This window comes from Cupressus sempervirens, chromosome 5 (genome assembly GCF_028749045.1).
Source record: "Cupressus sempervirens isolate cs-2001-9-10 chromosome 5, ASM2874904v1, whole genome shotgun sequence".
Classification (NCBI taxonomy): Eukaryota; Viridiplantae; Streptophyta; class Pinopsida; order Cupressales; family Cupressaceae; genus Cupressus; species Cupressus sempervirens.
The window spans coordinates 67734656-67755183 of record NC_143122.1 but is presented as its reverse complement, the minus strand read 5'-3'; the positions used below and the strand labels follow the sequence as shown (position 1 = coordinate 67755183).

At 34.8% G+C, this 20528-nt stretch overlaps 1 protein-coding gene across 2 annotated transcripts; it reads right to left on the bottom strand.

The window, feature by feature from the left end:
- Positions 1-2726: 2726 nt before the first annotated feature.
- LOC149554582 (uncharacterized) lies at positions 2727-18701 on the bottom strand. Of its 2 annotated transcripts, none has more exons than XM_089828640.1 (2): positions 18161-18701; positions 2727-3963 (listed from the first exon to the last, which is right to left on the bottom strand). In XM_089828640.1, the coding sequence occupies exon 1, from the start codon at positions 18618-18620 to the stop codon at positions 18177-18179; it is 444 nt and encodes a 147-aa protein (XP_089684766.1). In that variant the 5' UTR covers positions 18621-18701; the 3' UTR covers positions 2727-3963; positions 18161-18176. The 2 variants fall into 2 exon arrangements, with proteins under 2 accessions (XP_089684766.1, XP_089684765.1); XM_089828639.1 differs by lacking the exon at positions 2727-3963 and adding an exon at positions 5389-5753 and having other exon boundaries at positions 18161-18697.
- Positions 18702-20528: the final 1827 nt, after the last annotated feature.

Sequence of the window (20528 nt, the reverse complement as noted above, 5' to 3'; positions counted from 1 at the left end):
GTCCAGAAAACTTAACCCCCAAGTAAGTATATGAAGAAGCAATCTCGATCTCGGTACCCTGGAAGTAAAAATGGAGATGAGATGTCCTCAAACAATTGAAGACCATAACCTAAGTCTTGTCCAAATTTACAACTAGCTCACGTGAGTCGCAAAAAGAGGCCAAGCCATCAAGGAGCCGTTGAAGACCATCAAGAGAAGACGCTAGGAGAATCACATCATCAGCAAATAGGAGAATAGAGATCACTACCTAATGTAGATAACAACCATCGCCAGGGAGTGAACAATCACAGAGAAAAGCCTCAAGCTCATTGATATAGATGCCAAAGAGAGTGGGAGAGAGAGGACAACCATGTTTCACCCCAATAGTGCTCTAGATAGGATCAGAGAAGCCCTATGGAGTCTTGAATTTGCCCTCAACGTGCTTGTATAACCTCATAATAGCTGTAAGAACTGAGATCCTGATGTCCCTAAGATGATGAAAGAGAGCCACCCAAGGAACAAGTCAAAAGCTTTGCGCTAGTCAACAAAATAGCAATAAACTTTCGTGGAGCAGTAGCGAACCTCCTCAATAATGACCCGTAAAGTCAAAATGTGATCAGTGGTCTGAAAATCTAAACAAAACCTAGCCTGACCTCTAGCCCAACAATGTCGTTGATCGATCTCACTGGACAGGATACCGTTCACCATAGTCGCATAGAGTTTGGTGAAGGTATGCCCAACCATGAGAAGACGTCACAAGTTACCTCATAAGCCTTAGACTTGTCAAGAACGAGTTAGCAGTTGTTGGAGATATCCCTAAATGTGTTTACTAAGCAGTGAAGTGTCTTTGTTCAAGTTGTCAATGGACGAGACACCCTACCAAGTTGGGATCAACTATGGATTAATTTCACTCAAGAGGAGTTTAGACCATGTCTTGTCAATGAGGCCAACAAGAGTCAAAAAAAAATGAGGTGGAATAGGAAAGCATTGCCCTTGTGGGAAAAAGGAAAGCAAAGAAGGGGTCTAGCAAAGGATCAAATTCACAAAGTGAGAAGGACCTAAGGTCAAGTGCTTTGTTGTCACGAGTATGGTCAATATGTCAGTGATTGCCCAGAAAGGAAGAAGGCAAAGAAGCAGGTAGCAGCTTCGACAAGTGCAAAAGAACTCTCCAGTAGAATGGAAGATGAGTTTGCACTCATAGCTTGTATGGTTAGCTCAACCTCATAGTGTGTTTGGTGTATAGATAGTGGAGCGTCATTTCATATGACATAAGTTAGAGAGTACTTCTCAAGTTATAAGGTGGAGAACACCAATATCCGAATTTCTATGGGAAACTTGTCCAAACTCAACCTAGTTGGGAAAGGGACAAATTAGTCCGCAGAGAAAGCAAATAATCTTGCAATAGGAGCAAGGGCATAATGTTAGCGTTGGGATGGCAGTGGAGGATATCAGCGGGAGATATTGGGAGTTTGTCGGAGTTATGCCAGTGAGAGGCAAGGAATCCTTTTGTAACTCTTATATTGCCAAAGATTAATATATTTTCCATCTGAAGAACTGGTTTTCCCTTGGGGGTTTTTCTAGGGACAATTTTGTTCGAAAATATTGTCACCGTATTCAAATTTCTTTCCACAAAATATTTGAGAAGTTGCAATTGTGTTGTTATTCAATATTTGGCTGTGAATTAGTTTTCAACAGTCAAATAATCTTTCAAGATAGGAGATTAATAATTAGTGATTGCAATAGTTCTTTTTTCACAAATATGTCTAGCAAACTGTTAATATTGGCCCTGCCAAAGACTTGCACACCTGAAAATGACTTTCATGCAAAAGCCTCTCTAATATTGAAGTAAATTTAGTTCAATCGATTATAATTGTGCCAGCTGACTATAATAAGGGATACCAGTAGATAGGAATTCAGAGAATGAACTAGATATTTTATCACAACCAGCCATTGCTACGTAAATTTAGAACTTCACTCATTTACTTAATAACTGTCTTGTTTACTACATGTTTGGAACTTGGCCTATCCTATTAAACATACGAACACAAATTTTCTGGCAAAACAGCTTTAATTACGACTGTTGAAACTTGACAAAAGCAATAAATTGTGATGAACAAGCACTAATGAATGTTGCCAGCCAGTTTATTACAGAGCATTGCATAACCAGCCAAAAAGGGCAAATGAAAAACATAAACAGATATGCAACCTTTAATGAAAATAAACTCTTTTTAAAATAGATTTTATAAGTATCTCACTTTCATACTAGAGAATAGAAATGGATAAATAAAATGTATTTCAGATTTATAAACCACTGTCTTCACCTCGAAAAGCTAAAATTAGAGCATTCGGAACCCTTTATCCCACGTATAAGACTCGTGTAGAGTGACTCAACTCCCCACATTGCAGACTCGTACTTAGCTTCAGATCCTAGGGGTATGATCATCAACTTTCAAGTCATTTTCATAACAAGTCTTCACAGCCATTTGTCTCTTCTAATTATCTTTAGGGATTATGTATTTGTTGTAATAGTAGTTGGAAAGTTGCCTCAGACATAGTTCTATTAATTTCAGTTTTTTATTTGAGGACATTAATACATACTTTATTTAATTAATTTAACTCCTCAAATATCCATCATACCCATGCAGACCTGATTAATACAAAAAAAATAGCACATATATTTTACTTTTACTACAAAGAGTTGACGAATAAACATTTCTCAGATACTAAAAAATTAGTTGCTAGCATACTAGTGAATTGCTAAGCCATGGCAACCTTGATATTAGAAATTTAGAATGGTGATGGAATGGCATGGTAAAATGTCATCAACTTTTCTGATGCAACAGAATTTTGATTTATTTCAGGATCTGCTAAGATGGCTTTACAACTAGTATAATGCAACAAAAAATAACAATACATATCGATGCAGATCAGATTGAGAAAGCATTATCAGGCAGTCTCAGAGTGCAGCAGGCACCTCTGAACAATAGTTCAATATAACAAATGAAATGCTTCATTCAACCACGGCAACCATTGGTCCATGTGTGCTGTATTTGGTTTACAAAACTCTCTACAATAGTCTCTTATGCTTTATGTTAATGGCTTCCCTGCTTATTGATTTCAAAATCAAATAAACTCTATACAAATAACCACGTCTTCCCTGGTTTGCAGCCAATGTTCTCAAAACCTGCAGCCAAAGCTCTTCTTGTTCATTCTACGACTGATGGATTTTATAATTATTTTCCATCCTTCATCTCCCATGCCTCATGCTCTATCGGTAATGTTCTTTCTTCAACACCAAAAGACTTCTCTCTTCCTGCACATCTGCTCTCCATTTCCAGCAACACACAACTATCCTTCATCCCACTTGGTTTTGTTTAATCTCTGTCTTGTTCTTCTTTTGAACACCTCTTCACTTTCTATCTGCATGTCCCATCCAAAAAAACCTTGTCCTTCCATTTTCCATTCACTTAAATCTTCAACACTCCCCCACCCCCTATTGCTTATTCCCTTGCACCAAAGACTATTTCAAACTGAACAAAAGACTGTTTGACTTCCCTGCACACCTCTCCTTTCTGCACATCTGCTCTCCCATTTCCTGTACTACAATACTCTTCTTCCCTTCGCTATGCTTTGACTTTACCTCTGCCTCGCTCTCCTTTTTGCATTAAATACAATTTTTTGACTTCCCTGTGCACCTCTCTATGTTGTTCCAATTCACTTTCATATTTAACATTAATCTTCTACCTTCCTGTATGCCCCTCCACCTCACTATTTTGTCTTCTCTTTACCCTGTGCAAGTCTTCCTTAGATTGCCCAACAGAGATGGACGAATATTAAGATAAATGTAGTTGCATTATGGCTGGAGCAATAAGCAAGTTCCCACTTTACACAGATTTTATGAATTCACCTCAAACGATGAAATTTACTTATTAACTGAGTTTATGAAAAATCGATGCAGGATTTAAAATTTCTCCCCAGATGTTCCTGCATCACAAATAGCAGCGTAGGCAAGGTTGTTGGTAACATATTCAAAGATAAAATAATGCATGAAAACCACCAATTGAACAAGAAATCAATTAATTGCTTTCACATTAGAGATATTAACTGCCTAGGATTCAGGCTTGGGGTGCAGCATACATGCTAGCTTGGTGCAAGGAAGGTCCCTCAATTCAGACTTAACAAGTATCCACTTTATGCCCAGATTATGAGAAAAATAAAGGAAGCACTGCATCAGTGTGACATCCAGTAGCGAAGAGAGGTATCCATCATAAACTAAAACTGTTGACTGGCTATTCTTAGAGGAATATTTCTGCATGATTAACATACAAAATGGTAAGTGTATTTTTACGGTTAATGTGTATAAAGACACATCATTAAATGGAATGATGAGTGTCTTAAGTGTCAAATAAAATTGAGTAGCTATTTTTCACTCTCTTCTTTGTGAATAATATATTATTCCCCAAATTGATCTTCCTGTGATGTCCTCAAATAAAAACCTCTCCCCTTTATATCTTCCAATGTGGGGGAGAGTCACACCTCTTCATCACGACTTCCCTCTGAAAGAGTCACAACCCTTCAAAATTGTCTCTCGTTCAACTAGTCACAAACCTTCATAATTACCATTTTTCTGAAGAGTAACAACCACTGATAAATTTTGTCATTTGAAGGAGACGCTTTTTTTTTTTTTCTCTTCTATCAATTCTTCCTTGCTTCACACTTTCACTTTTCTCTTCCTTCCTCTCTCTCCCTTTCAAGTGATGTTCTCTTCTCCCTTTTCATCTCTCATGTTTGAGGGAATCATAACTTTTCATTTCATGCTTTTTGACCCTTCATTAACTTGAATAAATTAGACCATGTTATATTTAAAATTATTATTATCATATTTTTTTATCTAAAATTTATTTGTTCTTTATATTTATTTTTATTAAATCCTATTTCATAGAGCAACGTCACAAAAACCCAAAAACATTTTTTTGCTCACATCAAAGTGATAACTGCTTTATCAGCTTTGGACATTTGGTAACAGAAATCTTCACAAGTGTCAGTCTTATGACCTTGGGGATAGAAACCCTCAGGGATCGTAATGCAGAATTTCAAAGAGATTGTCAGGGCATCCAATTTGCAGGCTGCAGAACATACCAGGATCATCAAGGCATCCAATCTTAAATTCTGGTTGTACACAGTAGATATATTTATCTAGTGAAATTTTCAATTTCTCTGTTATAGACAAAAAAAAAATTTAAAACTGTGTTGCTGAAATAGTTCTGGGCTTGTTTGTTTTTGTAAGCATTTAATTTAGACTTCTACACATGCATAATCCATCTAGAAAATGAAAATATGATGCTAGATCAGAAAGCATCTCTATAACAAAACAAATTATGTAAAGTTTTTAAAAGAGTAATTCAACTGTGGTTCCAAACCCAGATCAAACTGTTTTGCACCTTGAAACATCAGTTGGTATACATCTAAGCTTCCATTGAATACTTCAGAAACTAGATAGAGCCTCAGTGTAGCATTTACAACAATCCAAGTTCACAGCCTTGTCTAACAACAAATATTTACAAAGTCAATTAAGCATACCTGCCTTTTAGGGAAACAAAGCTCCTTTAATCTGTTCAACACTGAATTATATACAGATGAGCAAAGCAAACATACATTTAGGAAAACTGCAAGAACCTTTTGAGGATGGTAAATTTTTAAGACCAATGTTGCATTGGAGCAAAACTAACAAAAATAGCGCCAATGCTTCTTCTATAAGTGAAAGAAATTGTTTCCTGGCAGACAGAAAAAAGATCTATTAGCTTATGTTCTTCAAAAGTTATATTAGGAAATCAAAATAATCACAATACAATCCACGAGATGAACATAAAGACAGATGATAGTTATTTCACAATATCTAGCTTCATCTCTGCCAGCTCAAAAGTGAAACTGGGAGCCACTTTGTTGCTGGCAACAAAAGGAAAAATATCCCCAAGTAAAATCAACCTCAATAACATCTGCCTAAGGGCAACATGATAGTCAAGTGACCAAGTCTCTTCTAACTATAAAAGCAATACCAAAAGACAGACCACCAGTAAGTTTAGTTCTTACGTGATAAATGCTACTTTTGTATCTAATGGGAAATAATTTTAATAAAGGTCGTGCTGATATTACTCATAGCTCTCTTTGGCATTCAATTTGGTTTCATGGATCCGGGCTTCCCAGTATATATAATATATATAAAACTTAGCTTCAACTAGACAGCAATTCAGATGAACTTAACAGCAATACAAAGAATTTATATTGCCATTACAATACTGCCAACCATTTGTGAATTATATTTCCTACTAGTTTTGGTCTACATTAGATACACAAAATGATTACAAATCGTGGATTATTAAGTCTAAGCTAGTACATTTTGACTTAGATACCAATTCGGGCTTCCTGACTGGGGAGGCGGCTGGAAGCTGTCTGGAAGTGGCTTCCAGCCACCTTCCGCAAGCATCCAAGTGCCTCCAGCAGCCTCCACAGGCCCAGACAGATGAAAAGTTCGTTTTTATTTATTTTTGGCACTCAAAACACTTTATTAGCACATAAGGAAATACATCTTTCAACCTACTTTTTGCTCCTAAGCCCTAAAACAATCCTGAAAGACATGATTTTTCTGTGAATCCATCTGATTCGGATTCAGATTGATAAACATTTAATGATGAACTATATTTTGGTTTTCAAATTGTGATAATTTCTGATTTTCATTGGAATCATGAATGTAGACATATATGATATGGTTTATAATCTTAGTGAATATTTAAATTTCAATGTGTATGTGTTGGTGAAGCTACAAGGATCGTACTATCAAATGTTTTGATTGTGTATACTTCCTTCATTTCTTTGCATATACATACATACATATACATATATATACATGCATCCAGACACATCCGCATCACCCCCAAAAAAAAATCCTGCACCCGCTTACTGCATCTGCTTCCAGATCTGCATCCGAATCGGTAACTAAGCATTTTGACCAAGTCATGCAGTTCATCTGCTTGTGACAATACATGTCAAGAAACATAACCATCCAGTCCTGGTTTGGATCTTAGTTTGGTGCCAAGAAAGCATGGGTTTGCCTAAGGTCTGCCTCGGGTATCCAAGGTGGCCCCCGAGCAAACCTCGGCCACGCCTAGGAGGACCCCGGCATATCTAGGTGAATTTGGACCTCAAGTGATCTTTACTCACTCCTTTATTAAAAGCTATGGAACTCTCCTTATCTAGACCAGTTGAATTCTTCAGCAAAATTATTAGTTTTCTACAGAATGAAGATCAGGTTAGAAAATAGTAAGGACTTGATGTTGTAGAAAACACAGAAATTTGGGAAAATGCACTACCCCTTGACCCTTTACGAGGGATCCACCCCCAAATCCCACTATTCAGTATTCACCATCCTTAAGGCTGGACCATTGGTTCCCTCATCCTTGCATCCCCCTAAACCAAGTCTTAGTGGCACATTGCTTATTTTTCTTTTAGGTATACATAAATATTAAATACATATATATACATATTGGCAACTTAGCCCATGTCATATACACTTTCTTAAATAGGATTTAATGATAAATTAAAATTAATATTAAAATCAGAGTTCCCAAACTCGTCTGGACTTGCCCAAACTCGGTGAATCACAGAGCAGGTGGTGCTGGGTGAGTCCCGAGGGCCTGGACTTGGACTTGGCCAAGTCTGGGACTAGACTACTCCGCGAATGGGACTCAACCAGTGATGCAACTCTTTTTGCAAAAATAAAACATAAAAGACTAACATTTGAAGTCGTGGCTTTTTGTGTTATTTGTTCATTGTGACCCTAAAAGGGTCTTCATTTCATTGTATTGGCAAGAATAGAGAAGTGTGAGATTAGAAGAAAAACAAAAGACCACAGAAATGCAACCAGTAGGAACGAAGAGTTAAAAATCTTCAGCAAATCACCCTGGGGCAGCATATTACATGCATTTGGGCATTGAAGAGTCCAGACTCCATAGCAGTGATTGCAAAGAGCTCTCCATCTTATTTCAAATTTGTTGCAAGCAGTAAGACTGAACTTTTATTGTTTTTTTTTTGCCATTTTTATGTATTTTCTAATAAACAGTCTCCATTGTTGTTTTTTGACTTTCCAATCCCTGAAGTTGAATGCTTTCCTTTCAAACCAAATTTCAAACTTCCATGGAAAAAACAATATCAAACCCTACATTTTTAAGAGAATTGTAAATGTCTATTTTACAGTTTTTTCTAAAAACAATGTAGGGTCTGCTGATTTTTCTTTTTTTGAACTTTGGAGTTTGACTTTGAATTTGAAAGGAAAAGAATCAAAATTTAAGAATTAAGAAGTTTTAAAAAACCCTAATATTTTTTAGGAAAACCCCATTTTTTTGTATTAGTTTATAAAACACAATGCACGAAATTAAAATAGTATTTTTTTTGTAAAATTGTCTTATTCAAACAGCTTTAATGTTCTGAAAACCATATTTTTCCCCAATGTCTACTACTAATCCTCCGCCTAAACCTAAGGCTAAGAAAGCGGGTCAAAATGATGAGGCTTGGAAATATACCAAAGAATTCCCTAGTAGAACAAAAGGACAAGTGAAATATTAATATTGTAAAGAAATTAATAACGGTGGCATCAATCAATTTAAATACCAAATTGTCGGGATATGTAGCCATGATATTGAGTTGTGTCTTGAAATACTTCCCAAGGCTATTTGTGCTTGTTTTGTGGCACTAGAAACATTTGAAGAATTAAAGGAAACACAAAAGAGGCAAAGGGAGGAGTTAGAAAGTATAGGTTCCCCTTGAACCCTATCCATAGGATGTGTTGGAGAGGGTTCTTCCATGCCTTTGTTTTGTCCAAGTTCTTTTGCTAGTACTACTTTTGCTCCTCCAAGTGGCATTGTTAGCCTTGGTTCTAAAGTTTGAAAATCTAGGTTGGACAATTATTTTGTGCCAAGCACTACTCCAAGTTCCTAATCCTCACTTAAAAGCATGCCTTGGAACAAGGAGGCTCATGATACTGCAAAATACAAGCAATTTGCAAGTTATGGTACCTTTGCAACAGTCCATTTGTTGCAACCAGGTAATTCTTTATTTAATTGTTTTAAAATTAAAATTTACGATTTGAACTTTGCATTATCTAATGAATTTTTATAAATTTATTACACATGCTTATTTAATTTGTGATAGGTCTCCTTACCGGTAAGGCGTGATAGATATCATAACCATTTATAGGGCAGGGTTTAAAGCCTTATTGACGTTGAGCTAAGTGTCCCCTTTTGTTAGAAAGGGTTAAAGATATGAAAGTTGAATTAGAGGACCAACATGTTGTTTGGAGCAAGAAGGGTTACACCATAATGACAAATGATTGGACTGATGGGAGGAATAGGAAACTTAGATTTTCTTGTTTCCCACGGTGAATGATGATTTTATTTCCCTAAATACAGTGAAAATTTTGAATTTAATTTAGTTATTAATGTTTGAATTTTGTAATTTATAATTTATTGATTGATCATTATTTTTATGATCCACCATGTTTCTTAAGTCCATTGATGTTTCCTCACATGTCAAAAATGTCATGTACTTATGTGAGTGTATTAAGAAAGTCATACTTGAGGTGGGGTAAGAAACGTGATTCAAGTGGTGACAAAGAATGCAGCATGTTATTGCGGGTAGACTTTTGATGGAGAGATGCACAAAAATTGTTTGGTCTTCATGTGTGGCCCATTCACTTGACCTCGTATTGGAGGATATTGGCAAGCTTGAAATAGGTCAAAACATGTGTTAAAACTTAATAAAGCCAAAAACATTTGCAAGTTTATCTACAATCATTTGTAAGGAAATATATGTGGCAAAAGGAGTTGGCTCATCCTAGTATCACATTATTTGCCTCATATTTTATCACATTAAAATCCTTGATGCAAAGGCAGCTCTAAGGCACACGTTTGTTGGTAAGGAATGGACTACCTCAACCTAATGTTAGGACCATTCCAAGGATGGATGTGAGTGATTGCATTTTTTATGGGGCAGGCTTTTGGATCCCTTGTGCAAAGATTGTGCAGATAATTTTTTAATAAATTTTACATCATGTTTTGGTATTTAGCATTTACTTTAAATTTATATACATATTTTTCACTAAAACCCGGGGACTCACACCCCCCTCCAAACCTCTAGGTACCCACACCCAAGACATCCCCACACCGGGTACTTGGAGTAACGAAGTACCCCCACCTCCACAATTCCACAACCATGTTGTCGCTGTGATGGGTACTTGAATTTCTATTTGAATTTTGATTTTTGAATGTCATATTGGGTATGTACTATGTTACTATGTTGAATGTTCTTAGTTCGTGTTGCAATTTTGCTATGTTTAAGTATTTCAATTTGGTATGTTATAGTGAAACGTCATTTCATAACTAACATTTTAAGTTCCATATGTATAATATACAACACCCCTCCCTACCCCACCATCCCCTAGTTGTTCCTCCACCATCCCAAAAATAAGAGCCATTGTCCCCGTTATCTGTCTTGACATACCCCAGTGCTGGTGTTACACTGATATTTTTCTTATGTTTGAAACTTTGAATTTTTCTTATTTTCTTCCATGCTTGATTGTTATTGTTTCACAATATTTACAAGTCATTAGGCCCCAAGAAGTTCTTTTACAGACCCCTGTTGATGGGGAGAAGCACGCTATGGGCTGCATATATGACAGTAATGATAGGGACAAAGAAACCATTAGATTGGTATATGGAGGAGATGAGAATAAGTATCGTCCCATTTTGGCAATAATTGAAAGGAGAGGGCACCTCCAACTTCACAAGCCCATCCATGCAACCACTTATTACCACAATTTGACATACCATTTAATTTATGTTTTGACTTCAACATAGATAAGGAGGTTCTTAGTGGGCTCTATTCAATGGTAGAGTGGATGTCTATTGGTGATTTTAACATCAAAACTACACTCCATGAAATAGAGACATTTGATGATTGCAAGGGGAGTTGTTCAATATTCACATATGCAAAGTCACTCGCACAAAATTGAAACCAAGTAAAATATGCATTAAGTGCATAATTTGATTTTTGAAAATTGGAAATAGGACTGATTCTTTTGTCTTATTTCAGATATATGGTGGCAAATGTTTGGAGCTAAAACACCAAACCTTCAGAGAATTGTCATCTGCATATTGAGCTAGCCATGCAGTGCTTCAAGTTGTGAGTACAATTTGGAGCATGGTCAAGCACATTCACGTAGAAAAAGTGCAATAGACTATCCGTGGAGAGGTAGAGTGATCTAGTATTTGTTCATTACAACCTTCGTCTTAAAACAAGACAAGTTATGGACAGAGACTGCAAACCACTAATGCTAGAGGAGGTCAATCTAGAATCTGAGTGGGTCATTGAGACTATTGATCCTATCCTTAGTGATGAGGATCTTGAGTAGCTAGACCAGGCGAATAAAGAGGATAAGGTTGTAGCTATCACAAAATAGGATAGAGTGTGATCAGACACAAGTACAAGTCCAACAAATGTTCGTCTAAATGACATCTCACAAGCATAGACAATGATTGCTCATTCATATAGGACCTACCTTAGCCGCCTTTGTAAGATGGATGCAAGCTCCTTGAAGCTAAGGCTCAACAATAGACTTGTTTTTGTTTTCATATATGTTTGGAACATTTTATGGCATGGACTTCATATTCCATGATTTTCAAATACATTTGACGATTTATAATTTTATATATCTAAGTTTGTTATTTCCTTCAGCTACAATTTATTTTTGTGCTTATGTGATCAACTGATATTTATGTTTGTGAATACATTAGCTTCTATTTGATGATGTTCTTGTATCTTTAAGCTTTATTCGATAAAGGGTGCATGAAACAAGTTATAAATCCTTAAAAGGCCCTGAATTTCTTTCGTTTTTCCCACTTTCCCAAGTTTTTAGACAAGTCCCAAGTTTGGCTCAGCTGTGTTGAGTCTGAGTCTAGGAACTTTGATCAACTCACATAAGGTGGTTCGACTCACCCATACCTAAAGGCATCAATCAAGGAGGATCAAACCATTGAGCGATAATACTCATCCAAGAGAGCACCAATCAACATCCCAATAGAAAGTCAATAGAACTAATAATTACAAGGTGCTTGGGCAAGATTTAAGGCAAGCCCAAAAAGTGGACATTATAGCCCAAGTTAAAGAGAGCTTAAGATTAGAGTTTTGAAAAGCATGCAATTTTAATTGCTATCTTGATAACATTGAAAAGATTGGTCTGGATTCTAAATGGATCACAACCCTCTTTTTGAGGTTGAAGATTTTGAAATCTTTTGAGAAGCCAACATTAATAGTGATGTAGTTGAGAGACTTGGACCTTGGAACTACGTCATGAAGACCTATATGCCTCAAATGCAAGAGCATCCCAAGGTGTAAGATTAATCCTCCATCAAAATATATGTATATATATATATATATATATATATATATATCAATCTTCCATAAACCAAAAATATTGTGTTTACTTGTTTGATTTTGTTTGTAGGTTTTCCTTACATTTTGATCACCAACTAGTAGCTAAAGATCTTGTGGCATTTCACCTTAGTTACATGTCTAAACTTGCACTTGAGGATATATGTTTATATCTAAACTTTAACTCATGCGAACTTTCCCGAAGTGTGTATTCATAATTGGGGCATCAATTGATCTCTAAAATTTACCTAGCTTGACAAGATTCTACCTAGTTCATTGCCCATGGCTTGAAAATGTTTATATATCCCAGGTCCTAGATACTAGGGGGAGTGGGGGGTGAATCAGTAATCAGCAACTTCAAATTCAAATCACAACTCATCAAACTCACTAACCAAAACCAAACTTATCATCTATTCATTCATTTATCCATTCATGTTAACTTGTCAAACTTAATCATAAAGAAACTCATAAAAGCATCCACACAAGTAACACAATAACACACAAATTTTTATTGTGGAAATCCTTGGTCAAAGGGAGAAACCACATCAAGAATTGATACCCAGAAGTACGTTGCACTCTTCTGAAATGCATTTGGTTAAGAGCTTAGCCTTGTTAAGAAATTAAAATAATGTTTGATTAAGCATAGGCCCTATTAGGAACTTTACCTTGTTAGCAGTAACCTTATGAAAGGATTTTCTAACTCAAATTAATGAGCCACCCAATTAAAGGAATTAACTTTAGATCCTACTAAAGATCTTGCTCGCCCTGTTAAAAGTGACCTCATTAGAGGCTTTGAGCTTATCAACCTATTAGGATTAACCAAGTAGAATGATCTGAAAATAGCACTTCACAAATGCTTGTATAGATCCTTTTCAGTTCACCATCAACATCTCCTCGCAAACATTTAGTTATCAACTTCATTGCATGCTCTTGTTTGTAACAACTACTTCCACTGATAACTCCACAACACACTTGCAAAATAGCTCTCTATCATAAACATATACTATTCATCATTAGGTAACCCTAAACCTAAATGTGTTACCCATGGAAATCTAACATTTGACCAAAACGTGTTACAAAACCCTAATCCATCATTCACTATTACCACATTATCAACATCTTGAGGGCATCAATTGAGAAGGCTATTCAACTTTAACATTCAAAATGCTCTTCATTTTCCTTCCTAAACTCTGTTCAATCGATCCAAAGTATGTCTTCTTGTAAACCAAATCAAACAAAACTCTTTGACATTGATCCAACAACTTAGTAAAATTCAAAAATCTTGAATTTCATTACTTGAAACAGCACACATTTAATAAACCAATCAAATCATTCAACAATTATCATAAATTTACCAACCCAATAAGACTTTCACTTCAATCATTCATAACTCACTCAATACTGATGTGGAATGCATGAAATTACAAAAATAGCAACTAGAGATATCTGAGTTTCCCATACTAATCGCACTACCACACACTTGAATTGTCACCTGCACAGTAAAAGATTAACTTTTTGGTAAACAATGACAAAACAATCATTGATTCAATCATCACACCCATTCCTCAAGACATCAACAAACTCTCCTATCAACTCTTGAAGACATATACATCAGTTATGCCAACAATCTCCTCCTTTGGCATTAATGGCAATGCCAATCAATACCAACACCAATAACTGATATAACACTAATTGAATGCTCCCTATGTTTGATTCATCTTCTGATCTGTTCTTCTTGACATTTCTCTATCTAGGAATATAATTTCCTTGTTCATCTTCTCTTCTCCCTTTATGCTTTCTCTATAGTTCTTCTGGCCATTCTTGTCTATTCTTATTGTTGTTCCTTTTGATCTTTTGCAATTCTTTTGGTTCTTGTCTTTGAATCCTTGTTGTTGTTGTCTTTTGATCTCTCCCCCTTGAACAACAATGCCAAAGTTGCTTCACTCATTTTGAGTCCACCTTCATACTTTGAATCTTCAACAAACTTTCTAACAAACCAACCAGGTACTTACTCCTACTTGAGAAGTACTCCACATTACACCAATCCATTGAAAGAAGAACATTATGTCCAATTGATTGATGCAGCCATTGCATCCTAGTTCTAATCCAAAAGGGAAATGACCCCTAGCATGCATCTCAAATACTCAAAAGCATCCTTAGGTAATGGTTTAGTGAATATATTTGCCACTTGCTCCTTTGATGTCACACAATCCATTCTCACTTCCTTCTCTTGTACTTTTTCCCTTTGAAATTGATACTTAATAGAAATATGCTTTGTCTTGCGATGTTGTTCCCGATTCTTAGATATATTAATGGTTCTTGTGTTCTCACAATAAATAGTAACTCATTCAGCAACCTCCTTATTTATACCTTCCAAGACTTGCTTGATCCAAATTGTTTGTGAACAATTATTTAAGGCAGCAACATACTTAGCTTTAGTTATTCCTGAGATGTCCAATTTTGTTTCTTAATAATCCAAGAAACTAACCTTCCTCTAGGAAAGAATACTCCACCACTTGTGGTCTTTTTGTCATCAACATTTCACGTCCAATCTACATCAAGAAACACTTTCAAAACAAAAACCTCAATACTAGAATACAAAAGACCATAATAAGGTATTCCTCTAAGCTACCTAAATACCCTCTTCACTGCCACCATATGTGCTTCCTTAGGATTTGACTAAAATCTTGCAACTATTCCAACTACATGAGCAATATCCGGTCTGCTATGAACAATATAATGCAACTTTCCAATCACAGCTTTGTAAAGAGTCTCATTAATTAAACTTGAAATATCTTCCTTAGACAATTTACAACCTATGACCATAGGTGTACCACTAGTTTTGAATCTTCCATGCCAAAAGTCTTCAACACCTCCTTGACATCTTTAGACTGACAAATGAAAAATCCATCTTCCATTTGCATTACTTGTAACCCAATAAAGAATTTTATCTCACCAATCACGGACATTTCAAACACTTTCTTCATCTCTTCAGTAATATCCATACTCAAGATATCACCACCTCCAAAGATAATGTTAGCCACAACACTTTGGCAATCAACAATTTATCACCTTCCAATTTCAAATGCACATTGCTATCTTCACATGTCCTTTTGTAACCAATCTTCACTAAGTATGAGTGTAACCTTTCATACCATGCTCTGAAAGCTTGTTTCAAGTCATACAAAGCTTTTTTCAACTTGCAAACCATGCCTTTATCCTTTGATAGAGTAAACCCATCTAGTTGCTCTATGTAGACTTCTTCGAATACATCATTTAGAAAAGCAGATTTCACATCCATCTTGTAAACTTTGAACTTCTTGTCACTGGCATATGCTAGTAACACCCTTACACCACCAAATCTGGCTACTGGTGCAAGCGTCTTCATAATATAGAATTATGAAAATTGTTATTTTACATATGCATATAAAGAGTCTTCATAATATAGAATTATAAGAATTGGTATTTTACATATGCATATAAAGAGTCTTCGTAATATAGAATTATAACAATTGTTATTTTATGTAACATATGTATTGCAAGTTCATCGGTACATAGACAATAGGACAATGTTGACTTGTAGCTATGTAGTTACAATAAGCTATTAACTAAAACAATGTAGTAGAACTATATTGCATGAGTAGCTATATAGGAAGTATGTGACATGATCTTAGGCTCCCAATGTGGCATACATACATATATATGTGTATATCTATATCTATTCATACATAGATATATATACATTTACACATATATACACACATTATGCATGTATGTATGTGTGTGTGTGCATATCTATATAGTGGAAGCGGTATAACAGAAAATAAATTAATAATAACAGCAGTGACAGCAACAACTGTAGTATAAAAGCAATAAATATAACACAATTCCAATTCATAGTTAATGATATGAGTTATATAATAGCTAACATTCACAACAATAATTTGGGTATCTGATTCATTGTTCATAAAGATCTCAAACATAGTTACACCGCCTTGGGGGACGGGGGAACGGGGGGACAAATTTTTGGGACGGGGGGACAGATGGGCCTTAATATGGGGACGGCATGGGGACAATGAGGGGATGGCGGTGGGGGACCAAGGGGGTTGTATATACTATACGCATGGTACTTAAAATGCTAGTGATGAAATGATGTATTGCAATATAAGATATAAAGATGTAAAAGGGTAAATACTTGAACATTGCATTGAATTGGAACATCGAACATTGAACATAAATAGTCAAATCAGAAAATAATTAACACCGGGATGTCCCCCCATCCTCGGCAGAGGTGGTGCCGCTGGAGACAGGGGAACAGAGTCCCCAAGTCCCCGGTGCGTTGGGCAAAAAGGGGGGGACGTGTCCCCATGTTACTATGGTCTAAAACCTCCAAATTATTATTACTATGGTATTGGAGTCGGTCATTATTGTCAGTTGCAAAAGACATTAAAGGTCTATCTGTCATGGCTCGGTACATTGTGGTATTGTGTGAGAAATACACACAAACATTTCCTTTTTGGAATGTGGTTGCCATGCAGGCTTCTGCAGACATCATACAACATCATTTTAACATTTCCATGTTATACTGCTCCTGTTATACCAATGTTCATTGACTACTAGAAACTTGACTTTTTCAAAACAAAAAATTATTCTTTTTCGAATGTGTTTGGCATGCACGCTTCTACAGACAACATTTTAACATTGTATGTTATATTGCTACTGTTCTGCTACCGTTAATCAACTTCTAGAAATTCAACACACACTCACTCTCTCACCTCGAAGCCTTTCTTTTTGGAGCTTCTGCAGACATCATTTTAATACTGTCATCTTAAATTGCTGCTGCTCATCAACTTGTGGAAATTTAACTCTCAAAAAATTAAAAATTAAATCACATATTGCATCCTCCAAAAATGGCCATCAGACTCATACCCGAATCCTATGCCCTGCCAACCCACCATTCCCATCGCAAAATTGCCATGGAAGACAGGCTATTTTTTTCCTAACTTTATTTGAATAAATGCATTTCCGAGCCTTCGAGTTTTCAACTACCAGGGTTCCACATCCGACTACAAAAAAGAGGACACTGAAACAAGATATATTCATTACAAAACCATTATCATGAATTGTTTTGTTCTTTTTCCAATTTTTTCAGAAATATTGCAGTTACGATTTTGCAATTAGACCAAAACATTACCAGAGTGAAAAAAAGATGTCTAACACAATAACTCATTATCATATAATCTTAAAAGGAGTTATACATTTAAGAACCCATTTGTAACACAGTTTAGAGACCATCTTTCTGAAACTAGGGCTTTGACTACAAATTGCGTAGGTTGGCATTAAAAACGAAACAAGGGTTGTTCATTATCTGACTACATGGTTTTTAATATTTTAATTACCAGGATTCCCATTCAAACCTCCCCAAATAAACAAGTAGGAAAGTTATTGGTTAAAAGAGTTTCACAAAATCACCCATCAGTCATTAGTTCTGAACCACAAGAGTTATTCATGTCTTACTAAATCCATGTGTTTTGAAATACTAGGTTTCACATACAAAACCCAGAAAACAGACACAGTGCTGTTATTAATTACCTCAGTTTCAACAGAAAGGCATATTAAAACTTAGGTTTTCAGCAACTGAGATTCGCATTCAAACCAAAAAATATAGAGCATTAAACTGCGGTTTAATCAGAGCAAATACCTTGCTATCGCGATTTTTATTCTTTGTTTGAAGACCCAACTCCAACTTTATCAGGCAATTTCGCTGCCGCAGCTGCCATGGTTGCCCTGGTCATTTGCTGTATCTCATGAGACTTTTTATAAAAATTGGCCTTCATGGCCAACTCCACAATGGGTCTCTGCGCTTCTGGATAAGCAGCCAACTGTTTTGTATAAGTTGGATATAAAATCAAGCTGTCAAAGACTGATAATTGGGCTCTTACTGCTCCGATTGTTGCTTTTAGATCTGAATTCTCTTCTTCCAGGAACTTGATTCTCTCCTCTAGCTCGTTAAGTTCGTCTAAATCCATGGTAATTTCCACCTTCTTTGGAAAAAACAAAAGGGATGGAATTAATAGGATAAAAAATTGCATGCTGAAATTATGTCCCCTAAAATCACCGTGATTGAGGAGGATACATGTCAGCTGCAGGCTTGCGGGCATTAAATTTGTTTTTACATTTTTAAATAATTTAATAAAAATATTTATTAAACAATTTTTAGGACAGTTCTCAGCCCCCTTCTGTTGGTAGTTCTTATTTTTCCGCAATGAAAATATTTCAGATTATTTATATTATTTTTAGTTATGAAATAAAAATAGTAATTTATGTTATTTTCTAAAGAATTTGAGTCTTTGTGTGGAGGGGCTTGGGTTCTATTTTCGTGGAGCACGGGTTAAAGATTTAATTGGAATCTTTTCCTATAAAGACTGTTTAGCCTTTCAATTTGAGCCAGTGAAAACACGGTGGGATTAGATTTAGCCCCACCAACTAAGAAGTGTTTTTTTGCCACATGTCAACAATGTACTAAGTATTTTAAGAATTTAATTATGATAGTAATAAAATAATTTTTAAGTTCAAAATTTATGGGACCCTTCCTCTTTAAATATTCCTAAAAACTATCAACCATAAAACTTTTAATGAAAAAGATTTGATTGTTTTTTTTGTACTTTAAAGTTCTTACTTCATTTTAGAATGAATAAATGAAGGATTTTAATAATTATATGAGATGGACACCATATGGAACTAAAGACAACTTATGTGTATAAAAGATTGTAATCACAAAGTTTGATGACTTTCTCTATACGAGCTTAACAAATCTCTTCTCTATTTGATCACGTGTAATGATTTTTGAATATACAAAAGAAAATTGTTCACAAAATATTTTTTTTAATATAATCTATAGGTTATGTTTAAAAAATAAAGTTATTGTACTTCCCATAGGCAATGTACTATTGGATTCAGTTCAACTCAATTAATCAATAGTTTTGCACTCATGATCAATCATAGATAAACATGTGTTTCTTAATTACATATTTCTAAAGTTTCCATAAATATTTATTAATTAGAAATATTATATAAATGACTTATTTGAATTATGATTGGCTCAATCAATTTGGTCTTATAAGACCCCTTTTTTCAAAGCCATACTCCATATTCATTTTTTCCGACAAGATTTTAGGATTATAATCTTAAGATCAAATTTAAATATTTTACAAACTATTTATCTAATTTTTTCATCATTGTTTCAATTAATATGTGATTTATTTTAATTAAGATATTTAATTCCTCTCAATGACACATTATATTATATTTTGAAATTTTATTTCTCTATTTCAACTTTGTCATTTAATGAATATAATCTATTTCTTAAATGCATTTATAAATATTTTCTTATTTTACCAAAAACATCACAACTCAACTCAAATTAAATTTAAAATAAAATATTATTTTAAAATCTATTGTTTTATAATCCATTTTATAATATTAAAATTATATATTATATAATTAAAAAAATATCATTATTTCTCTATTTTTTTATCTATGATTAATTATTATAATATTCAACAGTTATTTCTATTACAATTATTTTATGGCAAGTACATGCCACTATGTGGCACTTGTTTTATCTTATGTTTACATTTTTTCTATCTTTTATTCTATGATTTTATTTTTTTAGTTTCACCACATAGTAATGCATTCCTCCAAATTAATTAAATATCAACTAATCATCATCCAGAACTAAATAGATTCTCGGTATTTTTTAAAGTTCATTATTTTCATATTTTTTTACAAATATACAAATTGTTTTATTGTAATTCTTAGATGGCATTCCCATTCTAAATTCAAATCGTCAACCAATGAGAAGCTAAGAATTATAATCAATTGACGAACTTTTCTTATATTTTTTTTTCACTATTTCATTTGTCATTTTTTTTATTGCAAAAGAAAATTGTTCACAAAATAATTTTTTTAATATAAATTATAGGTTATCTTTTTTTTGTATTAAAAATAAGGAGTTCAACAAAACATTGAGCAGCAAAGAGCCACCAAAATTCAGAGGACAAGCCTCA